At 41.3% G+C, this 22,244-nt stretch overlaps 1 protein-coding gene across 1 annotated transcript in view; it reads right to left on the minus strand.

Annotated features, from left to right (window-relative positions):
- NCKAP5 (NCK associated protein 5) overlaps positions 1-22,244 on the minus strand; it is a 904,891-nt gene that overhangs the window by 450,223 nt on the left and 432,424 nt on the right. Inside the window, exon 6 of the mRNA XM_084808715.1 lies at positions 20,363-20,426. Within this exon, the coding sequence (XP_084664841.1) occupies positions 20,363-20,426 (64 nt within the window). The remainder of the gene's footprint in view (positions 1-20,362; positions 20,427-22,244) is intronic.

Consider the following 22,244-nt stretch of genomic DNA (forward strand, 5'->3'; position numbering starts at 1 on the left):
TAAGACATATATTTAAATGATTTTTGCACAACTCCAAATTAATCTAATCAAATGGTACATTATTTGGAAGAAGAGGTGGCACTGGTTTAACCATATAATATATTCTAGCAATTAAGCAAATACAAAAATAGCTATTTTGCATAAAATATGGAAACTTTTTCTTTTATTATTGTCCCCTTGTCTTGCATGTCTCCCCATGCAACAATTTTGCTCCTAATTTGCTCCTAATTTGTACAATTTGGTTGTAGGACAGCTCCAGGCACTGTTGAATGAAACAGATTATCTAGATCCATTTCAATCGGGCTTTGGGCCTGGTTTTGGAACGGAAACTGCCTTGGTCGCCCTGTGGGATGACCTCTGCTGGGAGAGGGACAGGGGGAGTGCAACCCTGTTGATTCCCCTGGACCTCTCAGCGGCTTTCGATACCATCGACCATGGTATCCTTCTGGATAGGCTGTCTGGGTTGGGAGTTGGAGGCAACTACAGTGGTTCCGCTCCTACTTGGATGGCCGATTCCAGAAGGTGGTGCTGGGGGATTATTGCTCTGTGCCATGGAAATTGTGCCATGGGGTTCCACAGGGCTCTATTTTATCCCCTATGCTGTTTAACATCTACATGAAACCGCTGGGTGTCATCAATATGTGGATGACACCCAGCTCTACCTCTCTTTCTCATGAAAACCAGGTGAGGCAGTGGCTGTGCTGAATCAATGCCTGGGCATGGTAATGGACTGGATGAGGGCCAGTAAACTGAAACTCAATCCAGACAAGATGGAGGTACTGTTAGTGGATGGTTTGTCTGCCCGGCTAGGTGATATTCAATCTGTTCTGGAGGGGGTTGCACTCCGCCTAAAGGATCACGTTCGTAGTTTGGGGGTGCTCTTGGATCCAGAACTGTCACTTGAGGCACAGGTGAACTCAGTGGCACGGAGCACTTTTTATCAACTTAGGCTGGTATACCAACTACGCCCTTATCTGGACAAAGATAGCCTAGCTACAGTTATCCATGCTCTGATACCTTCTCGTCTGGATTACTGCAATGCGTTATTATACGTGGGGCTGCCTTTGAAAACGTTCCGGAAACTTCAGCTGGTCCAAAATAGAGCAGCAAGATTGTTAACAGGGACTGGCCTGCAAGCTCATATTACAAGCCAGTACTTTTTCAGCTGCACTGGCTGCCAGTCCATTTCCGGGCCCGATTCAAAGTGCTGGTATTAACATTTAAAGCCCTTAACGGCTTGGGGCCAGGTTATCTGAAGGATCGCCTCCTCCCATATGTGCCTGCCCGGACCTTAAGATCATCGTCAGCGGCCCTTCTCCGTGAGCCCCTGCCAAAGGAAGTGAGGCGGATGGCTACTAGGAGGAGGGCTTTTTCTGCTGTGGCACCCCAGCTCTGGAATGAGCTCTCTAGTGAGGTTCGCCTGGCACCTACACTGTATTATCCTTTCGGCACCAGGTGAAGACCTTTTTATTTTCCCAGGCATTTTAGCATTTTTGCTTTCTAAACTTTTAGCTTTGCTGTTTTAAATCTGTATTTTAAACTCCTGCACTGCTGCTAGGTTTTATTGTGGTTGTATTGTTATATTGTGGTTTTAATGTTCTATATATTTTAAACTGTTTTATTGTGTGCTGTTTAGTTTTAATTTTTGTGAACTGCCCAGAGAGCTTCGGCTACTGGGCGGTATAGAAATGAAATAAATAAATAAATAAAGTAATTATCAGCATAGATTTTTATACCAACTCACTTTCAATGACAGCTCTCTTTCCATGTACCAGATGAAAGTAGGTTTCCAAATTTATTTATTTTTCTCTTTAAATGTTAACACAGAGAATTCCTTTTCAGCTCATAGCTATAAAAATATTAACCCAGTAACGAATATGTATACCTCCAACATACATCATTGCCCCTGGGCAATTGGGAGGGCTTTGGATTGCTGAGCATAACCTTTTAAAATTAAAGTAGTCACAATTCAGTATTATTGGTGTCTACGTGCTTCATATCTATTAGCTACGGAGGTATTGCCCCAGGCAGCATAATCTGTTCCTAACCATAAAATGGGATTTGTTCCACACTAGAGGGAACTGCTTTTCTTATACCAAATATACCCAGTGGATAATGTGGAACTCCCTCCAACTTTCCCTTGATCATCTTCTGCATGGGTTATCTAATGTATAAATGTCAACTTCTACCTCAGGGCTATTTTTACCTTGCATGCTGTATTTTTTGAAATATTGTCTGTGTTATTCACTGAGATCTAACTAACCTCATGTGACCCACGTATACAGTGTGTGTGTGTGTGTGTGTGTGTACACGTGCACCCACGCATGCTTGTTGACTTAATATTTTTCAAAATATTGTTGCAAAGGGCAAGCTGCAATTATAGGAACTTGAGCCCCAATACATTTTCCTTATATTTGTCCCAAACCTATTGGCTCCTAGCGAAAAGAGTAGTGCAACAGCCCATACATCTAATTCTAAAATTGAGGACAGCGTGTCTCATGTTTTGCTCCAGTAAATATTAAACTCAGCACTTTTAAGATACATGCTATTTGTAACTAACTAATATGGCCAAATTTGATACACATGTGTAGATTAATTAATTTATTTTTATTTATTTATTTCATTTCTATACCGCCCAATAGCCGCCACTAACACTGCAGCTTTATGGCATTTTCGCTGGACACACTGGGAGGCCAGTCTCAAGCATGATGACTTACCTGTTAAGTTCCATTTAAGTACCCATTTTTGGATCAGGTTGTAAGAGCGCCTTTTAGACTACAGTGTGGCATATGTTATAGTTGCTGAAATGCTACAGAAGATGAAAGTGCCTTTAAAAATCGACCACATGTTCTGCTCAGTGTAGAGTATCCATTCAACTTAGAGATGCAAAAAATTCAAGAAGTCATCTAAATATCACTTGGGATGAAAATGTCCTTAATGGGCTGCATGAGATTAGACATGAACTGAACTTTTAGTCATGGGAGTCATTTTAAATGTACGCAGCTCCCTCTTCTGGAAGAAAAGAGAATCAGTGACTTGATGAAATACCAGAGTTCTTATTACTTACTATGGTATGACTTGATAATGTAATTCATGCTACAACTGATACAAAATCCTTATGAAGAGCAGAAAGTGGACATATTTGCCCCTTATATTTATGAAGATATTATGTTGAATCTCAAATGCATTAACTTGAAAACAAAAGAAAAAGAAAAAACGGAAAGAAACTGAACTGAATGTGCTTGACTTCAGAAACTATACAGGATCAACTGTTTCTGAAAATCATTCTGGGTAACAGAACCAGTTTGGGGTGGGGTTTTTTTTTTTTTAAGAAAACGTTTATTGAGTTAAACAGAAAAATATTAAAGTTATTTGGACAGACTGAAATTACTTCACCAATCAAGCAATATATAATTATACTAAATATTAAACATTGGAGAAATCATTAACAATAAGAGCACAAAACAGAATTGAAAAAGAACACTAAGATCAGATATGTTCACAAAATTAGTATATAATATAGGAGAAGGTGGGCACTGACTTTATAAAAGACAAAGGTCTAGTGATGTCTAGTAAGTTAAAAGCCAGCATTCTTTTTAAAAAGCCTATTATGAAGAAATCTGTATTCAAATGAATAGGAATGCCACCACAGTAGGTGAAAAGACTCCATTAAATGTTCTGAGGACATTTCCATTTTATAAACCTTCTGAAAAAAGCAAGGAACCTGTGAAACTGGCACACAGAATAGGTATGCCAATGCTTTTTAATCCTGAAGATGGTTAAGAATTTTAGCTTTGTCAAAGCAAAACAAACTATATGCTCTTCAGTAAATTCAAAGGATACCTGAGAAGAGCACCACTGAGCTAAACCAAGGGTATTACCAGGAAATATTGAAAGATAAAACTCTTTGATACCTTGAAAAATACAAGACGTTTAAAAGGTAGGCCCAAACCAAATGAGATGCAGATCTCTCAACACATTTTTCATTGCTCCCAAGCAGCTTTTTGTTGTTGTTGTTCAGTCGTTCAGTCGTGTCCGACTCTTCGTGACCCCATGGACCATAGCACACCAGGCCTTCCTGTCCTGCGCTCTCTCCCGGAGCGTGCTCAAGTCCATATTCATTGCATCAGTGATGCTATCTAGCCATCTCATCCTCTGCCGTCCCCTTCTCCTTTTGCCTTCAGTCTTTCCCAGCATCAGGGTCTTTTCCAGAGAGTTTTCTCTTTGCATTAGGTGGCCAAAATATTTGAGCTTCAGCTTCAGTATCTATCCTTCCAATGAGCATATGATTCCAACGAGCAATGAGCCAGGAAGTGATGGGGCCAGATGCCATGATCTTCGTTTTTTTAATGTTGAGTTTCAAACCAGCTTTTGTACTCTCCTCTTTTACCCTCAACAAGAGGCTCTTTAGATCCTCTTCGCTTTCTGCCATTAGGGTGGCATCATCTGCGTATCTGAGGTTGTTGATAATTCTCCCGGCAATCTACAGGAAAGATCTTAATGTCCCTGATAACCATGATAGTGCGGTCATTGAACTTGAGCCGCACAGCTGAGCTATTTAAAATCCTAAAAGATGATGCTGTTAAAGTGCTGCACTCAATATGCCAACAAATTTGGAACACTCAACAGTGGCCACAAGACTGGAAAAGGTCAGTTTACATTCCAATTCCAAAGAAGGGCAACGCCAAAGAGTGTTCAAACTACCGTACAATTGCACTCATTTCACATGCCAGCAAGGTGATGCTCAAAATCCTACAAGCTAGGCTTCAGCAGTATGCAAACCGAGAACTACCAGAAATACAAGCTGGGTTTCGAAAAGGCAGAGGAACTAGAGATCAAATCGCCAACTTTCGCTGGATCATGGAGAAAGCAAGAGAATTCCAGAAAAACGTCTATTTCTGCTTCATTGACTACGCTAAAGCCTTTGATTGTGTGGATCACAACAAACTGTGGCAAATTCTTAAAGAGATGGGGGTACCAGACCACCTTACCTGTCTCCTGAGAAACCTGTACGAGGGTCAAGAAACAACAGCAAGCCTAATCAGCTTGGAGTAGAAGCACTGGAATTGGGGTGGTTGGGGGAGGACAGGGTGGATCAACAATTTCCTGCACACCATTTCCTGACTGAAATCAAGGCTTGTAACATCTGCCTGTGTTGTCATGTATGTTTTTATATTACTACATTTAACCCAGGGAAGATAGGGTTAAGAGTATGCCAGAGAGTGAAAGGTGGCAGCCGCCTGAGTGTGTGAGGGGATTCTGAGGTTATATGAAGGATGAGCTGACAGTTAGTTAGTGGGATAGGGCCTTAGGGACCATGGACGCAACATCTAGGTAGTGGGGTTTGTGTATAGGATTTTAGAAGGGGGTAGAGTAGGCAGGGAAGTTAGGACCAACTAAGCATTAATGAATAATAATAATAATAATAATATATAACTCTTCTTCTGATAAATACATTTTGTTTGTTTTTTTAATCCAATCCATGTGTTGTTTGGTCTTACACTATGTTTATTATATCTATTTCCTGGTTACTTCTCCTGTGGTGGGTTGAGAGAACCAACTGAGCATATTGAGTTTCTCTGGAACCCAGGGACAGTAAAAGGGCTGAAGCTTGGGTGTCAGTAGGAACAGCTGATCCAGGTGAAAGCAGGCATTTACTGAGGGATTTGTTTCTCAGTGTCAGAGGTGGATGCTGAGGAAAAGGTGGAACCCGGGCAGGTACACCACATGGCCCAAAGCAGGTAATAGGCATGCTGGGAGAAGGGCAGGTGTGGGTGTGAGAAAGAGATCCAGTACGTGTAACTGCCTTTTTCCTCGGCTGGACTAATAGCAGCTCGAGGCAATTAGATTGGGAAAACTATGCAGGGGGAAAGGGTTAAAAATAACCCACTCCCAGCACTCCTTCACCAATCAAATTAGCATGCCCTTAGCACTGACAGGAGATTCATTCATGGATCTCTTCTGTCATACATAGTTTGACCCTTAGTGTTTATGGTTCTGTAGGGATTTAGGGACCTACTCTGAAGTGTGCCTTTGTAAGCATGCATTCTGAGGTCTGATATAGAATTGTATGGTATATATTGTAATTAAGGGTGCAGTCCTATGCATGTTTAAGACAGAAAAGAGTCCTGCAACTCCCTGCATTCCCCAGCCAGTATAGCTGGTTGGAGAATGCTGGGAGTTGTAGGACTTTTTTTCTGTCTATACATGCATAGGATTGTGACCTAGGTAAGTAAGTAAATAGATTGGGTACTCCTACCATCCCTAGAAATATCCTCATGAAATGAAAGGAAATCAAGACTTAGTTCAGTCATTAGGTTATGCTGTGAAGACCAAAACCTTAATCATCATTTTACAAATAACAAGCCAGCTTTCAGAAGATACATCTGCTGAAACTCTGGATTACAAACGAGCACTGACTTTTCATATGTACCATGCTATTTATTTAGCCTGGAACTTGTCTTACACAAACACACACACACACACACACACACTGACAAAAGAGAAATTAGTCCCTCACACACACATATATACATACGTGTGTGTGTATGTAACTAAAAATAAATACAAGAAAAACTACTCACACAGTGTGTAATATTGCAAAGTACAACCTGCCACAAAATGGACTGAGATGTCCAGCAGGAGGAAGAAATATAGTATTAAACAGAGTCGGTCAAAGCAAGATCATAAAGGAGGAAAAAAACAGAAATGAGGTAGAATATGCAAAGGCTTTAAGTAACGTACTTTTCAAGAAAAAAAATGGCCGTTCCTCTGCTCTGGGTCCAACCTTGGTGTAGCACTTCAAAATATGTGCTACCTTTTTAAACCCTAGAATTTCCCCTACTAATTACACAAGGCAGGACAAGAGCTGGACCAATAGAAAGCTATGAAAGGGCAATTACAACATGTAGACGATACCACCCTAATGGCAGAAAGCGAAGAGGATCTAAAGAGCCTCTTGTTGAGGGTGAAAGTGGAGAGTGCAAAAGCTGGTTTGAAACTCAACATTAAAAAAACGAAGATCATGGCATCTGGCCCCATCACTTCCTGGCATATAGAAGGGGAAGAAATGGAAGCAGTGACAGATTTTATTTTCTTGGGCTCCAAGATCACCACAGACAGTGACTGTAGCCATGAAATTAAAAGACGATTGCTCCTTGGGAGGAAAGCTATGGCAAACCTAGACAGCATAGTAAGAAGCAGAGACATCACCTTGCCGACAAAGGTCCATCTAATCAAAGCTATGGTTTTCCCAGTAGTAATGTATGGCTGTGAGAGCTGGACTATAAGGAAGGCTGAGCGCCGAAGAATTGATGCTTTCGAATTGTGGTACTGGAGAAGACTCTTACGAGTCCCCTGGACTGCAAGGAGGTCAAATCGGTCCATACTAAAGGAAATCAACCCTGACTGCTCATTGGAAGGACAGATACTGAAGCTGAAGCTCAAATATTTTGGCCACCTAATACGAAGAGAAAAGTCACTGGAAAAAGCCCTGATGATGGGAAAGATTGAAGGCAAAAGGAGAAGGGGACGGCAGAAGATGAGATGGCTAGATAGCATCACCGATGCAATGAATATGAACTTGAGCACACTCCGGGAGAGAGCGGAGGACAGGAAGGCCTGGCATGCTATGGTCCATGGGGTCACAAAGAGTCGGACACGGCTTAATGACTGAACAACAACAAGCTGGAACAGAAATGGTTCAGTAACAGGTTTCTCTGCTTGAAGTGGTTTGGTGATCCTGGTACCACCAATTCCAAAATTCCTAATGACTCAGACAGCGATCTTATGCTTTCAGAGTAGAGCCTCCGATATCGGAGCCTCCACTCCTTCCTGTGCCCTGTTGGTTCTTGCCAGCAAGGTGAAGGTTAGAAGGGAGATGGGGCTTGCTGTATTTTTCTTCCGTCCACTAACAAAAGAAAAATCAGTCTTTCCAATTGCCAGCACTGGGAGAGATATATGTAGATGCACTGTTGAGTTTGTCTAAATGTTTTTCTGGTCCAGGAGCATAGACAGAGGCTGGGAGGGGTTAGAATCCCTTAGATCCTTGGCCACTACCTCCCCACTCACTGGCACACCCCCGGAATGCCCTGTTCCCTCCCTCTACTAGGTTGGAGTTCCTCATGGAAGAAGCCACCACAGAAAGCTCTGTGATAGGAGCCAAATAGAGAACTCTGAAAAACAGCCCCTCCATGGTCATAACGTTGTCTACAACAGGGATGGGAAACTTGTGACTCTCCAGGTATTTTGGCCTACAATTCTCATTAGCGCTATTCAGCATAGTCAGTAGTGAGGAATGCTGGGAATTATAGGCCGAAACATCTAGAGGGCCACAAGTTGCCAACACCTGGACAGTCTAAGAGCAACTTTCTGAACAATATAATGGCCTATATGGTACTCTCTAGGGACCATAGGATTGCTCTCTTAATCTCCAAAGAAAGTCAGGGTGGCATTTAAGAAGATTATTTGGAAAGCAAGCAAACTAAAAAGTGATTTTACTTTCCTGTCAAAGAGTTAAGGCTGGTATATAGAATACTTTGAAAACACATAGCCAAGCTGCGTGTTCTGATTAAATTCCACACTTGCTCTCAATTAAAACTGTAGAATATTTTCTCACTTCACACAAGCTTTCATAACATGAAAAATTTACAATAGCTTCAAAGATGCAATGTAACATAGTGCTCTTTTGCTAAAAACCTATGGAACTGCTCTTCTTATAAAATTACAAGCTGCTTATCAGGGCGATTAAATATAAAAGCAAGCAATGCAAACTCACATACAGTGGAAATTATGCTGACATCTCTCTAAGAAATAACAGCTAGGCATAAACAACAATGATTTCTGAAATACTTGATGATGATCATACACATCATGTTAGCCAGGCCTATACTTACTTGTTTTCATGGGCTTGGATATTGGAAATAAATCTGCAATTTATTTACACATTTATTTATTTGTTTTATAACAAAACAGGGTTTATATACATATGCACATCTCTACAAGCAGCAAATCTCAGAGAAAGATACGGGGAAATTCTAGCAGAAATACCAGACTTTTGCATGAATATGCTGTTCTTTAATAAAGGCACAATTACTGCAAACTAATTCAAATACACGAAATATTGGAATCTCTTAAAAAAAAAAAGAATAATTAGCCTTTTGTATCTCATCTTTTAACATTTCATTTACTGCTAAACAACATCTATGTCCAAATGACCCCAATGCTTCTGCATCAACAGACTTTCCAGTTGCCCTAGGCCATTGCACAGATTTATCTCTTCTACGATAAAAGAAGTGCTTCCAAGCTGGAGGAGGTACATTGCGCTCCCATGTGTAAGACAGCTATTTCAAAAGCATGCATGCAACTCCCACTCCCCCAGCAAAGACCCAGCATGCTGCCGATAGAATGTGCTGGGTCTCTCACAGGGCCCACTGTGCAGAGTTCAAATGCACTCCCTGCCAGCTGATTAATGGAGCATCATTAATGTCAGAAGAGGATGAAGTCGTATAGGATAGTTGGAAAAAAGTGCTACGATGGCATGGAGAAGTATATAGACATAAGGGGAGAAGGTTAAACAATAAAAACAGGAGCTTCCATGACAATGGTGCCCTGGAATAATGAAGACCTAAAAACATAAGACATTCTGTATTAATACAACTCCAAACAAAGGAAATAAAAATCAGCACAATTTGAGCCCGTCGAATTCTCCCAGTTCTACCGTGAAGTTCATTCCGACTCACATCTGTATCAGATTGTGAGCTTGTTTTCTTTTTGCATTAACATTTCTGCCTCTTTTCCCAATATACACATTAATCGCAAACTTTTGAAATAGAAAACATTTTTCTCCCTCGATTAAAGGATCTTTGTGTGCATTTTTCAAATGTACACGTACTTTCATGTGCATTTTCAAATGTACACATTTTGAAACGCATTTTTGTTTTGTTTTACAAATTGCATCACAAGCTTGGAAAGGTACATGCTTTGACTGCGGATTACATTCAGGTGTGTATTCAGTTCCGGGAGGTATGAATTTGGCAAATTCTGATAAAAAATGAACTGAAGCAAATTTCTCATACATCCCTACTCCACATATGAGCCTTGACAGCTGAGCTTCTTCCTATGTAACTTAGAAGTCCTCTTCCTCTCCTATCATAATGTAGAGTCAGTATGGTTAGTAAAAGGTGACCTACTGATAGCGTCCCTCTATGAAATTAAAAGTGAGTATTAAGATCACATAGATAGCTATAGCCACTGGCTTGTTCCCACTGGGAGGAGTCCTTCCAAAAGGGATGCAAATTCAATCAGGGCGTCTAAGTGTTTTTAGTATGTTCTATACTAAAATAAAACCATTTTGTTGTAGTGGATAGAATTGTGCTGGGAAGACAGTGGTTCAATTCCCTGCTCAAACATCGAGCTCACTGGGTAGACTTGGCAGGGCTTGAGCAACTGTAGCCTACCTCACGAAATTGTTGTGACAACAGAATGGGTTCACTGCCATGAATGTGAATAATTTAGCTACTTTCAGGAAGGGCAAACTACAAATTTAACAAATATCGCTTACCTACCTTGAAGTAAGCAACCCAGCAGGAAAAGATATGAACTCTTTTCTCTTGCATCCTACAGTACGAGGCACATGTCGCTTACCTCCAAGCAACCAAGGTTTTACCAAACCCTTTTCCTTATCCTTATTTTGGTGGATATAAGCCTGCTCATGACTCACTATTGTTTCTAATTGGGCAACCCACACCACATCCGGCAGGCTCTGCACACTCCCTGCCCAGGCAGAGGGAAGAACCCTTTGAAGGCATGGATCCCACTGGATTCACACTTTCAAAAGTGTTCTCTGCCTTGATGGAGAGGGGGCTGCTCCCTCCTCACCCAGGCAAGGAATGCCGAGTGCTTTGAGAGGACAGAACCAATCGGATCAGTGCTTTCAAAAGGTGTCTCTTTGGGGTGGGAGCAAGACTGAATGGATGGAGAAGTGTGAGTGGATGCCCCACCCATCAGCACCTCAAGCCCCACCCACGGCTCAGCCCCAAACAGATTTTCTCTGAGAGAATGCAGCCCATGGAGATAAAAAGGTTGCTCACTCTTGCAGTAGCTGGGTTAGAGTGGAAAGCATATTCATACACACAGTGCCAGATGTCAGACTACATAAACTAACCTAAAATGTATTTCAACCACTAGAATTCTATAATTTTCCCAATTTAATATTTCATCATTAATCCTACACAAATCGAATAAAGTCCTATTAAACTCTTTTTCTGGATTTTATTCTTTCAGAATCACCATTCACAATTTGTACTGTAATCCTTTCCACAGACATTGCGTATATGTTCAGTAGACTGTTAGAACAGATCATCCATATGTGCAAACTGCATATGTGTAGACTTCTCCATGAAATTGGGCACCCTATTATTTGCATGCTCTTAATAAATTCAATGAGGCTTGAATTTATGAATTAAAATAATCACACAGTCGTGAAATTGGATCTCAAAATTCTGGATATATATTAGTTGGAGCATAATCAAAAACATGTGTGAATCTTATCTTTTCAGTATACCAGGCCAACAAGTCAGTATGGAAGTTATATTATTATTCTATTATCAATCTATTTAATTTGAAAAGATAAGATTTCATATTGGTAGATAAATAATTAGGTTTCCATTATATTTAAATATTCTAATCTTTTCATTATATCACTCCAGACCCAAAGCAAGTAGCATCTCAAATGATATAGCACAATTTCTTTTAGGGTTTTTTGTTGGCTCAATCCCTTTCTTTTTTTCTTTTTTAGCATCTTGGGCCATTTTGGGGTAGGGGCAGGAGAGAATTATGGCATAGCAGTGATAGGGATGATCACATTGAAATTCATTAATATGACTTGCTTTCCTTTTATTAGCGCCATCTGAGCCTGTTGAAAGTCTTAACCAGAGCTTTAATTTTTCCCAGGAGAGCTTTAAATTAATTAGTGGTTTACATGCTAACAAAGAATCTGATACATTCATAAATCAATCTAACGCTGAAGGATTACAAAAAGGGAGGGAACCAATTCAGCTGGGAACTCATATTCAGTTAACGTTGTGTGTTTCTACAAAAGGGTGCAGGTGTGAATTAGATGGATACAGAGAAGAAGCCACGATAATCACTTTGTATCACCTAAACCCACAGCGGGGATCACAGCAAATAAGGGCTTCTGGCCCACCCTTAGTGAAATCTTTGCCAACATGAAAGGCAATTTCATACAACTGATTCCACTTCAGCCTTCATAAAAAAAAAAAAAAATAGCTTGAACACTATAATGTATGTTACAAGCCACAGAACAAAGGGAATGCAATAAAAGTTAATATAGTTAGCCTCAGGAGTAGACCTAGGATTTTTGAAATGTGCACAGAATATGAGCCTATATGTCTCACATTAGGAAGATGCAACAATACTGAAAATCTGACTTTTGTTTGAATGTGAATCATTACAAACTCATATGGTTGTCTATATCCTTCAGGTATATTCAATATTTTCTTACATGGCATTATTATGCTACCATGGACAGCAATCCAGTGGCAAGTTATTTCTCTAACAGACTATTTCATGAGCTAAGTTTCTTTCATTTCAATGAGAATGAAGCACATGTAACAGCTGAATTGTTCCACTGAACTCTGCTAATTTAAGGATATGTCCACACATTCCTTCTTCCCAGAGAACTCTGGGAATTGTGTTTCTGTAAGCAGGATCTCTCAGAATTCACCTGCTTAAATTGTAATTCTTAGAATTCTTTGGGGGAAGCTATAACAGTTAAAGAAAGGCAGTGCTACAGCAAAGACCTACAGCAACAGCAGCTGGTCTTGAAAGCTCAAGATTACGTATGCCACCCAGACTGGAGTTTCATATCCTGCTTCCTGGCAATACCTCCAAAACAGCTTACAAAGCATGAAATACAATATGAAAAGAAGTAACATTCTATCAGTACAACTTTTTTTTAAATAGTATTATAAAATCATAAAACTACATTAAATTTGCAAAACGTAATACGCATTCTATGCATGATGGAGAAAGTCTTCTGAAACAGGCTAACTTTGTCTTATGGCCGATTGATTAAAATCGTTTTTAGATATATGTTGTCTCTGTGTGTGCTGTGTGTTTATGTTTTTATCTAAATGGCTTTACACTTTGTATAATGTATTTCTAATGGTTATCAATCTTTGTAAACCACCTAGACAGCTTTGGCTATGGGGCAGTATAGAAATGTAGCAGTACTAGTAGTAGTACTAGTACTACTACTACTACTAGTAGTAATAATAATAATCTCCAAAGAAAAGACAAATGAAGGGCCTCTCATCTGTAGATAGGGGTCTCACTACCAAGAAGTTTGGTGTTTCCCATAACATCTAGTTCATTATAAAATGTAGTGCACGTTGTTTAGCTTTCTACTAGATTATACCTTTATCATAAAAGTGCATTTAGGTGCTGCTCTTAGCACAAACATGAACTATTTTTGACAGATGTGTGAAAGCAATATTTCAATCATGCCCACATCAAATGAAAGAGCTGTCACTGCAATATTTGCTTTTCCCTTTTTATTGTTATGTTGTCCAACTACTTCCTGCTGTAGTGACCCATGTACTACCTGGGATGGGCAAGACAGTGCCACAGTCCACCTTTCCTTCCATTTATATATTTGTTATATTTTTAGGGAAGTAGCCAATATTGCCGTTGTGCTCCCGGTCGATCTGTTCTGGAAGTGGGACCCACCACTCGCACAACAGAAAGTAACTGTTCGAAGAGCAACCCTAGAAACAAGCAAAAGTACTTGTTTCCGATTCAGGACACGTCAGCAGAGCTTCTTCCTGCAAGCTCCTCTGCTTTCGGACGTGCCCGGCTTTGGTAATTTCCACTGGTTTTCAGCTGGTCCTGGAACTGCTGGCTTCCAGTTGCGCTAGCAGCTGGTCCTGCTGGTGCACGGGAAGGATTGGATACTGCCTTTAATCTGCCCAATAATGGATATTCTCTTTACAAATTCTATGGCTCGGCTCAGGTGAACTGTTAAACTGGTTATAATTAAAAGAGAGATTCACAAGAAACTTATATGCAAGGAAGCAAATCCCACACAGCATGTTCTCAACACAATTCATGCTGAGAAGGCAGCAATATTAACTAGTCACTGTTTTCTCAGTGGGCAAGCAAATGCTGAGCAAATGGAAAGTGGAAAAAGCAGAGGTCAAAAAGTTCTCACACCATATGTTCTTGTTTCAGACTCAGAGCTGTTGAAGTAACACAAGTGGCAAATACTAAAAGTAAACATTGAATTCACTAGCACAGGTCACTATTAAAAATGTCCCATAGCTTCATCAGTTAATGAATGGTGATCATCAGGAAATGCTTGTCATGGCCCTGAACTCAAGCTTAGAGTTGAGGAAAGAGGATCAACCAGTGTCATGGCCATCTAAAGCTCGGCCAGCTCAAGATCTAAACTTGAGCACAGGACACTGAACAAGTCTGCCAAATCATACCCAGGACCCTCATGAGCACCTTCCTCTGAGCCTGAAGAGCAGAGTGCCTCCAGTGCTACCTCACTGGTTGAACAATGCAGGGAGTGTACCAATGAGAAACCAGAAAGCAAAGGAAGAGCATGTATCTTCAGGCCAAAGTGTTGGCCCTTTAAGAGTTCTTCAACAAAGCAGGTCAAGCATTGGAGACATGAACTAGAGGCAGAGGCTCAAAAGGCCTCTATTCTCCTCCAACCCTTGTCAGAGCAAGTTTTTCACTCCGAGCTATCCATGGTGTTGCAACCACTGGTCTGCCTTGCCTCGTGGATACAGGGTATGGATGCATCAGAACATCTTGCTCTGACCCACTGACACAGGATGGAGGCCATGTCTACACCAGGAGAGTGTAGATTGCCAGGAGTATATCCTGGCTTCTTATTTCAGTGCCAATCTACATGGAGCTATGGCCCAAGGACTGGTTAAAAATGTATGTTTTGTACTTATCTGCTGAAAGGAAGGGCTTAATGATGGGCAACCTGGTATTTCATGTAGCCCAGCCTCCCTTTGACAATCCCCAGAAGAATGAAGCTGCCAACTATGGCATCTGCCAGCTATGACAGGGTTCAGAGCTGCTTCAGGAATATACTAGTTAATGCCTTTTGGTCCAGCATCTAGAATAGAATGAGCCTACCCTAGTGGACCAGTTCTTAGAAGGTGACACTATGGATGAGCTGGCCTGGACTGAGAAGCCCCGCACCCTTCCTGAAATGATTAATTTGGGCCTCCAGATCAAAGTGCAACTGGACAAGGTGCATTTGGACAGGCTACAGGGTCCCAGCTTCCATCATCTTCCCTCTGTCATAGTGACATGAACAGCAGCCCCTGTAAGGTCAGCTGGACCACTGTCCATGTAACAGGGAGGAGCCCAGTCCCATTTGACCAGTGGGGAAAAGAACCAACACTAACAGCAGGGACTATATCCCAGCAACCTTCCTACAATCAGAACCCTTTCTTGCAACTACACAGACCCAGGACCTCCAGAAATTAATCAAAAAACTAACCACTGTGCTAGGGATTAGCTCCAAAAATGCAAGGAAATTACCCAGACCTCAAGTAAAATTCAGAGTATGTCAAGGACTGTTCTATCATAGCACCCAGCTCTATGTCCTGGTGGACATGGAACACAAGCAAATACTTGTCTTATGCCATGTTACTTACTCTACAGTACACTTTGATCAGTTCAATACCCTGAATCAAGTTGTACACACCTTTTGGTAACCTAAGATGCACACAGAACTATGTATCCACCTGCACCACATGTAGGAGAATCAAATACCATTGTGGAAAACTGAAAGAACTGCTTCCCTTGCCCAAACGTGTTGGTCTTGGCAAGTCCTTACTCTTAACTTTGTTACTGACATCCTGCCCTCCCAAGGATTTACTAGCATCCTAGTAGTTGTGGGTACCTTCATCAAGATGGCACATTTTGTCCGCTGCTGCAGATCCCAGTAGCCTAGGAAACAGCAACCCTGTTTGTATGACATGCATTCCATCTACATGCACCTTATTTCAGACTGAGGACCACAGTTCATTTCCAAGTTCTTGCCCAAAATCTTCTGCTTTTTACAGATCCATCTGATTTGTTTAAGAGTTTTTCTCTTAAAGGCAGCCTAAAAATAATTTTTAAATAAATAAATCTGCATTCAGTCTATCACCCACAAACAGATGGGCAGAAAAGCACACAAACACACCTTAAAACATTACCTCCACTGTTATTCCACATACCAAAAGAACAATTGAGTAGACCTTCCCATGACAGGTTTTGCATGCAACACGGTGCACACAACATGGTGCACACCTCAATCCACCATTCCTCTTTCTTTGCTAATTATGGGTTTAATTCTAGTTACTTTCCTGACATGTTTCTCTCTTCAGAAATACTAGCTGCCAAGAAAACCATAACTGAATCCAAGAGGATCTACAATAACAGCTAAACCTAGTGAAAGAGGTGTAAAAAGAGCATGCACACCAAAGACAATAGGCAGGTAAATCCCTCCAAATTTTACATATCGTATGACTGTCACCGGCCACCTATGGCCACGTATGGTCTTCCAAAAAACTGGATTGATTACAAATACCTAGGACCCTTTACCATCACTGACATAATCAGTCTTGTGGAACAGCTTGCCTCCCACCATGAACATTTATTCAGTTTTCCACTGGTCCCTGATGGTCTCGACTGCACCTCACAATGATCCTCAGAAACATTGGCCTCACTACCAGTACTAGTTCAGAATGAGGATTCCTGGATGCACTGAGGCCATAGAAGGGGGAGAGAACAGAAGAATGTTCCAGGAGGCTATAGAAGACTTCCATGCTCCCATTTCGGCATGCTGGTTTCACTGCTGTTATCTTCACATGCTTGGCCATCCTACAAGAGCCCTTGGGGAAGGGAATGGTGTCATGGCCCTGGCTTCAAGCTCAGAACTGGAGAGGGATGATTAGCTAGCTGAGCCTGAGGCTGCTGAAATGTCAGCTGAACAGCTGGACTAAGCCCAGTGCAATGAACCAGAACCCTCACAAGCCCCTTCTATTGAGCCAAGAGCTGTTGAACTGGTGAGGAGACCAGTGCCTTACCAGTTCAACAGGACAGGGAGAGGACCAGGAGGGAGGTCGCAGAGCAGAGGAGAAGCATCCGTCTTCAGGTCAGAGGGCTAGCTCTTTAAGAATCTGTTGTTTTTCAGCAGAGAGTGAAGCATAGGAGAATTGGACTGGAGGCAGAGGCTCAAAAGGCCTCATTTCAACTCTTGTTGAAGTCAGTTGCTTGCTCAGCGCTATCAATGATACTGCAACCACTAGCCTACCTTTTTTCATGGGCACCAGATACACACAGATCAGAACAAAGTTTTTTTCTAGGAACGTTTCTATTTTCTGTATAATTAAACATAGCCGTCTGTGAATAAACCACTGGAAACTCCCTCTCTCTCTCTCTCTCTCTCTCACACACACACACACACACACACACACATACACTTATATCCGCATGCACAGAAGTCTCCTGAAACTGAGCTACTTCCATTGTTTAGATCTGCATACAGCTTAAGAAGAACAGCATCTTGGCCCAGAGGGACTTCCCCTGTCCCTCAGTGTGATTTCTTTATGATACGTTTGAAAGTAGAGAAGACACTAATGTAAATGGATTTACTGCTGCTGCTGCTAATAAGCAGGAAAATAATCTTCAGAACTCAAATCACAGTGTCTGTTATATTCACGCATTTCACCATCAGTGAGATGAGACCTACCGCTGAGCACCAGGAACAGCAGGATACAGCTACTCCTGCCTGGGGCTAAGAGACATCCTCAGCACAGGGACTAGCCCTGATATTTGCTGAGGCCAGACCACACAAGTGGTTAAACTATGGAAGATGCTGGTTGCAATTAGCATCCTGCTGCTGCAGCTGCTGCTCAAGCAGGCACTACTAGAACTCGTAAGTTGCCTAAAGCACTGTGCATGTGCGCTCCTGCCAGTCTATGGTGTGATGAAAGTTAATTAAAGTATATACCACAGCAACTTATGCATCCTTATAGCTGCATCTGACCCAAACTGGCACCTTTGTTGGAATACCCAAGACATACATCATCCCATGCTCTTCTTTAACACTGTGGTACAAATCCGAAGTTTTCACTCCATGAACAAAAGATCTCACTTTCGCTTGTGGTTATGGAAAAATCCCTTCCATTTGTGGAAGTCTCTTCCATTCACAGAGCAAAAACTTAGGATCCAAGCCGTTATATCAAAGAAAATACAATGTTTTACTTGTGGGGAAAGGAAGTATGAGTTTACACATCACTGGCAAAAGAGTCAGCTCTGAGCCAACTGACATTTAGGGAACAGAAAACTTGCTACAGTGATCCTGTTTTCTGTGACACCTCCGGAGATGAACAAACACCTCAGTTTGTCCATTCCAACATGGCCAGGACTATATCCTAACATCCTAATCTTCAGCACTATGCCAATATAATGCGCCCTGCAATACCAGCATCATACCAAAGATTGGGACATTGTCTTCAAACAGAGGGCTACATGCCCCATCTGAAGTTCTTATTTGATTGTTCAGATTTTTTTCATTGTGACATTCTTTATTGATCTCTTTCATTCACAAATGAATAGAAAAAAAGTTAATTAATAATAATGTGCTTAATTGCTCAACTTGCAGACACAGACAATTCATGTTTGGAGTAGGACTTGCAGATGTAAGCTTTGGGGTTTAGCCCACAGATCTCACTGCAGGCAAATTTACTTGAAATTACAGCGAATCAGATGTATGAGCCACTCCAGTGTCTGCAACTTGCACAAATGTAGTAACATACGAACTCATACTAGTGTTCAGTCATCAGGTGTGTACCTGTCAGACCCCTGTAGAGGCAAAAGCAATTTGTAGGCAGGAAGAGCATGTCTTCTAGTTGATCTGAAGGATGATGTAGAGGCTTTAAGATGGGCCAATGATTGATTGCTTGATTGCTTGCTTGATTGAGTTCATTTGTACCCCACCTTTCTACCAAAAAAAGGGGGGGAAGCATGCAATATGGCTTACAGGCACAATTAAAATTGACACCTGACCTAACCACCTGTTTATTTTAAGTGTCCTCCTTCCACAGTTGGACATTTGATCTTCCTGTAATCAGGAAGACCTTGGGTGGCACAGAGGCTGAATCACTGCCTGAGACCTTGGTCTTCCATCTTATCATGCATATTCGCACACAGTTACGAGAGAGAGGACAGAAGTGTTTTTTTCTGGTCCCTGTCTTTCATTAAGCACTTCAGAGGGCAAGGCTAATACAGAACCTTTGGCCACCACAACTTAGCAGATGGGTTTCTGTGAGCCCAAGCAAACTGTCAGGCTCGTGCATACCCCCCTACCCACCTCCCACATAGCTGGGAGGAGAACTCAATCAGGAGTTTCACTTTCTACAATTTCTGGCTTGATGCCATATACAAACCAGGAATTGTGGTTTAAAACAAACTACAGTCAATTGCTGAACAAGCTACCTGCAAACCCTTGATTGTTTTAGGTGGTTTGTTTAACTAACCAGATTTTGCTTTAAACCATGAACCCTGATTCATATGTAGTGACAAGCCATATATTGTAGAAACTGAACCTTGGTTAAAAAGTCCTTCTGGCCATGTAGGAGGGAGAGCATACCAGTCTGAGACTTTGCTCAAGCTCACAGAAGCTCACTGAGATAGCATTAAATCCTGGTTTAGCATTACATTCAAACCAGGCCTTTAACTTCATATAGAGAAAGATCTGTCAAGTCAACATAAGCAGGCCTCATTCTCAAAGCTGTTGTACAAAAGTGCAGCAAGGTTCATTAAAAATGTAGTCACTGCTAAATCAAGACAGTAATTTCAGTTCCAACTTTGCACTGAAAAGGCAAGAAAATGAATTTAACAAACAAAATGTGCGGAAAAGCTGAATGGAAAGCAGAGTAAGAATGAACATGATCTATCTTTCAAATGTTTTCATGGCTTTCTTTTGTCCATTCTTCATAGCCAGTAATGGATGATTAATTGCTAATCAAGTGTATCTAATCTCAATCTCAAATAGCCTATTTATGTGCTTAATTAGCATGACTTCTCACATCGTCATCAGAAGTCAAAGGAAGCCAGTATTATGACTGATAACATTTTCCCAGGATTCTTCCCCACCTCCTGACCTCCAAAGAAGATATCTTTTTCCAAGCAATGTTGGGATTGCATCATCTGTAAAATTGTACATTTATATTTTGGCTGTAATCTCTATCAAAGCCAGCACGTCTGAAGCCTGAATGGGAACAGAACGACTGGAAATGCAAAGAAGATGACTGCCAACATTTACCATTGTTCCGTCACTCTTACTTCGTGCAACTTCCTGCTGCAGCCGAGCCACAGACAGCTTCTCCCTATGGAAAGGAAAAAAAAAACATAAATAGCACTTAATTTTGCATTAGCCAGGAAAGTGTGCCATTTATATGGCACTGTGGCATCCTTGTTCATCAGTGCACTAACCCCCTTGGCAAGGTTTGGTTTCTCTTCCATATTTTATAATATGTTATTGTATGCTATTGCATGTTATCAATGCACTGTATATCAGGGCATGTGATTCATCTAAGCACCAATTATTGAAAAAGTGTCCCATGACCAAAGTCCCCTAATCATAGCTATACATGAAACGTCTACTTTGGGTATATTGCTTAGCGAAATGGTCTATGACTTTGCATGTACATTTCATTCTATTCTGTTCTGTGACAATACGCTTATCTAAACTTCTGTTACAAAATGTAAAGGGAATTTAAAAGCAAACTGGATCATTTTTAAAAAATCCTGTCCTAATAAAATAAATATTTTAATAAAGAAAATATGAATATAAAAAGAAGTTAAACGATGATTACTCATCCATTCCAAAAAGAGGCCTACATAGTTAAATAATTATTTCATCATATCCTAAAGGGCTGGCGTGCTATGGTCCATGGGGTCACGAAGAGTCGGACACGACTTAACGACTGAACAACAATCCTAAAGGGAGATGAAACACGACTCATGACCTGTAATACATCAGTGAAGACACAGATGAACAGGATAAACACTATTCAAAAAACAAATGCACATAGAATGAATGCACATGGGGAGGAACAGGAGTGCAGCGGCAAGCTTTGCCCATGTCCTATATGCATTCAGTTAAGGACATAAGAAGAGCCATGCTGGATCAGATCAAGGGTCCATCTAGTTCAGCATTCTGTTCACACAATGGCCAACCAGCTGTCAACCGGGAACCCACAAGCAGGGCATGAGTGCAACAGCACCCTCCCACCCATGTTCCCCAGCAACTGGTTTACTTAGCCATTCTGCCTCTGATATTGGAGGTAGCATATAGCCATCAGGACTAGTAGCCATTGATAGCCTTATCCTCCAGGAATTTATCTAATCCCCTTTTAAAGCCATCCAAATAGGTGGCTATCACTATGTCTTGTGGTAGCAAATGCCATAGTTAAACTGTGTGCTGTGCGAATAAGTCTTTTTATCTATCCTAAATCTCCCACCGGTCAGCTTCATGGATGGACCCCAGGTACTGGTATTATGAGAGAGGGAGAAAAATGTCTCCCTATCCACATTCCCCACACTATGCATAATTTTGTAGACCTCTATCATGTCTCCCCTTACCCTCCCTTTTCCAAGCTAAAAAATCCAGCTGTTCTAACCTTCCCTCACAGGGGAGTTGCTCCAGCCCCTTGATCATTTTAGTTGCCCTTTTCTGCACTTCTTCCAATGCTACAATATCTTTTTAGGTGTGGTGACCAGAACTGTACATAACATTCCAAGTGTGGTCGCATCATAGATTTGTATAAGGGCAGTATGATATTGGCAGTTTTATTCTCAATTCCTTTCCTAATTAGGCCTAACATGGAATTTGCCTTTACAGCAGCTGCATACTGGGTTGACATTTTCATCGAGCTGTACAGCACAACCCCAAGATCTCTTTCTGGTCAGTCACCAGTAGCTCAGTTCCCATCAGCTTTTATGCAAAGTTGGGATTTTTTGCCCCAATGTGCATCACTTGCTTACACTTAATCATATTTGCCATTTTGATGCTCATTCGCCCAGGGTTGCAGCTCCTTGCAATCCCTTTCTGTTTTAACCATCCTAAATAATTTGGTATTAATCAGCAAACTTGGCCACCGCTGCTCACTCCAAATTCCAGATCATTTATGAAAAAGTTGAAA

This window comes from Heloderma suspectum, chromosome 1 (genome assembly GCF_057233095.1).
Source record: "Heloderma suspectum isolate Gila_16-S chromosome 1, 16-S_ref, whole genome shotgun sequence".
Taxonomy (NCBI): Eukaryota; Metazoa; Chordata; class Lepidosauria; order Squamata; family Helodermatidae; genus Heloderma; species Heloderma suspectum.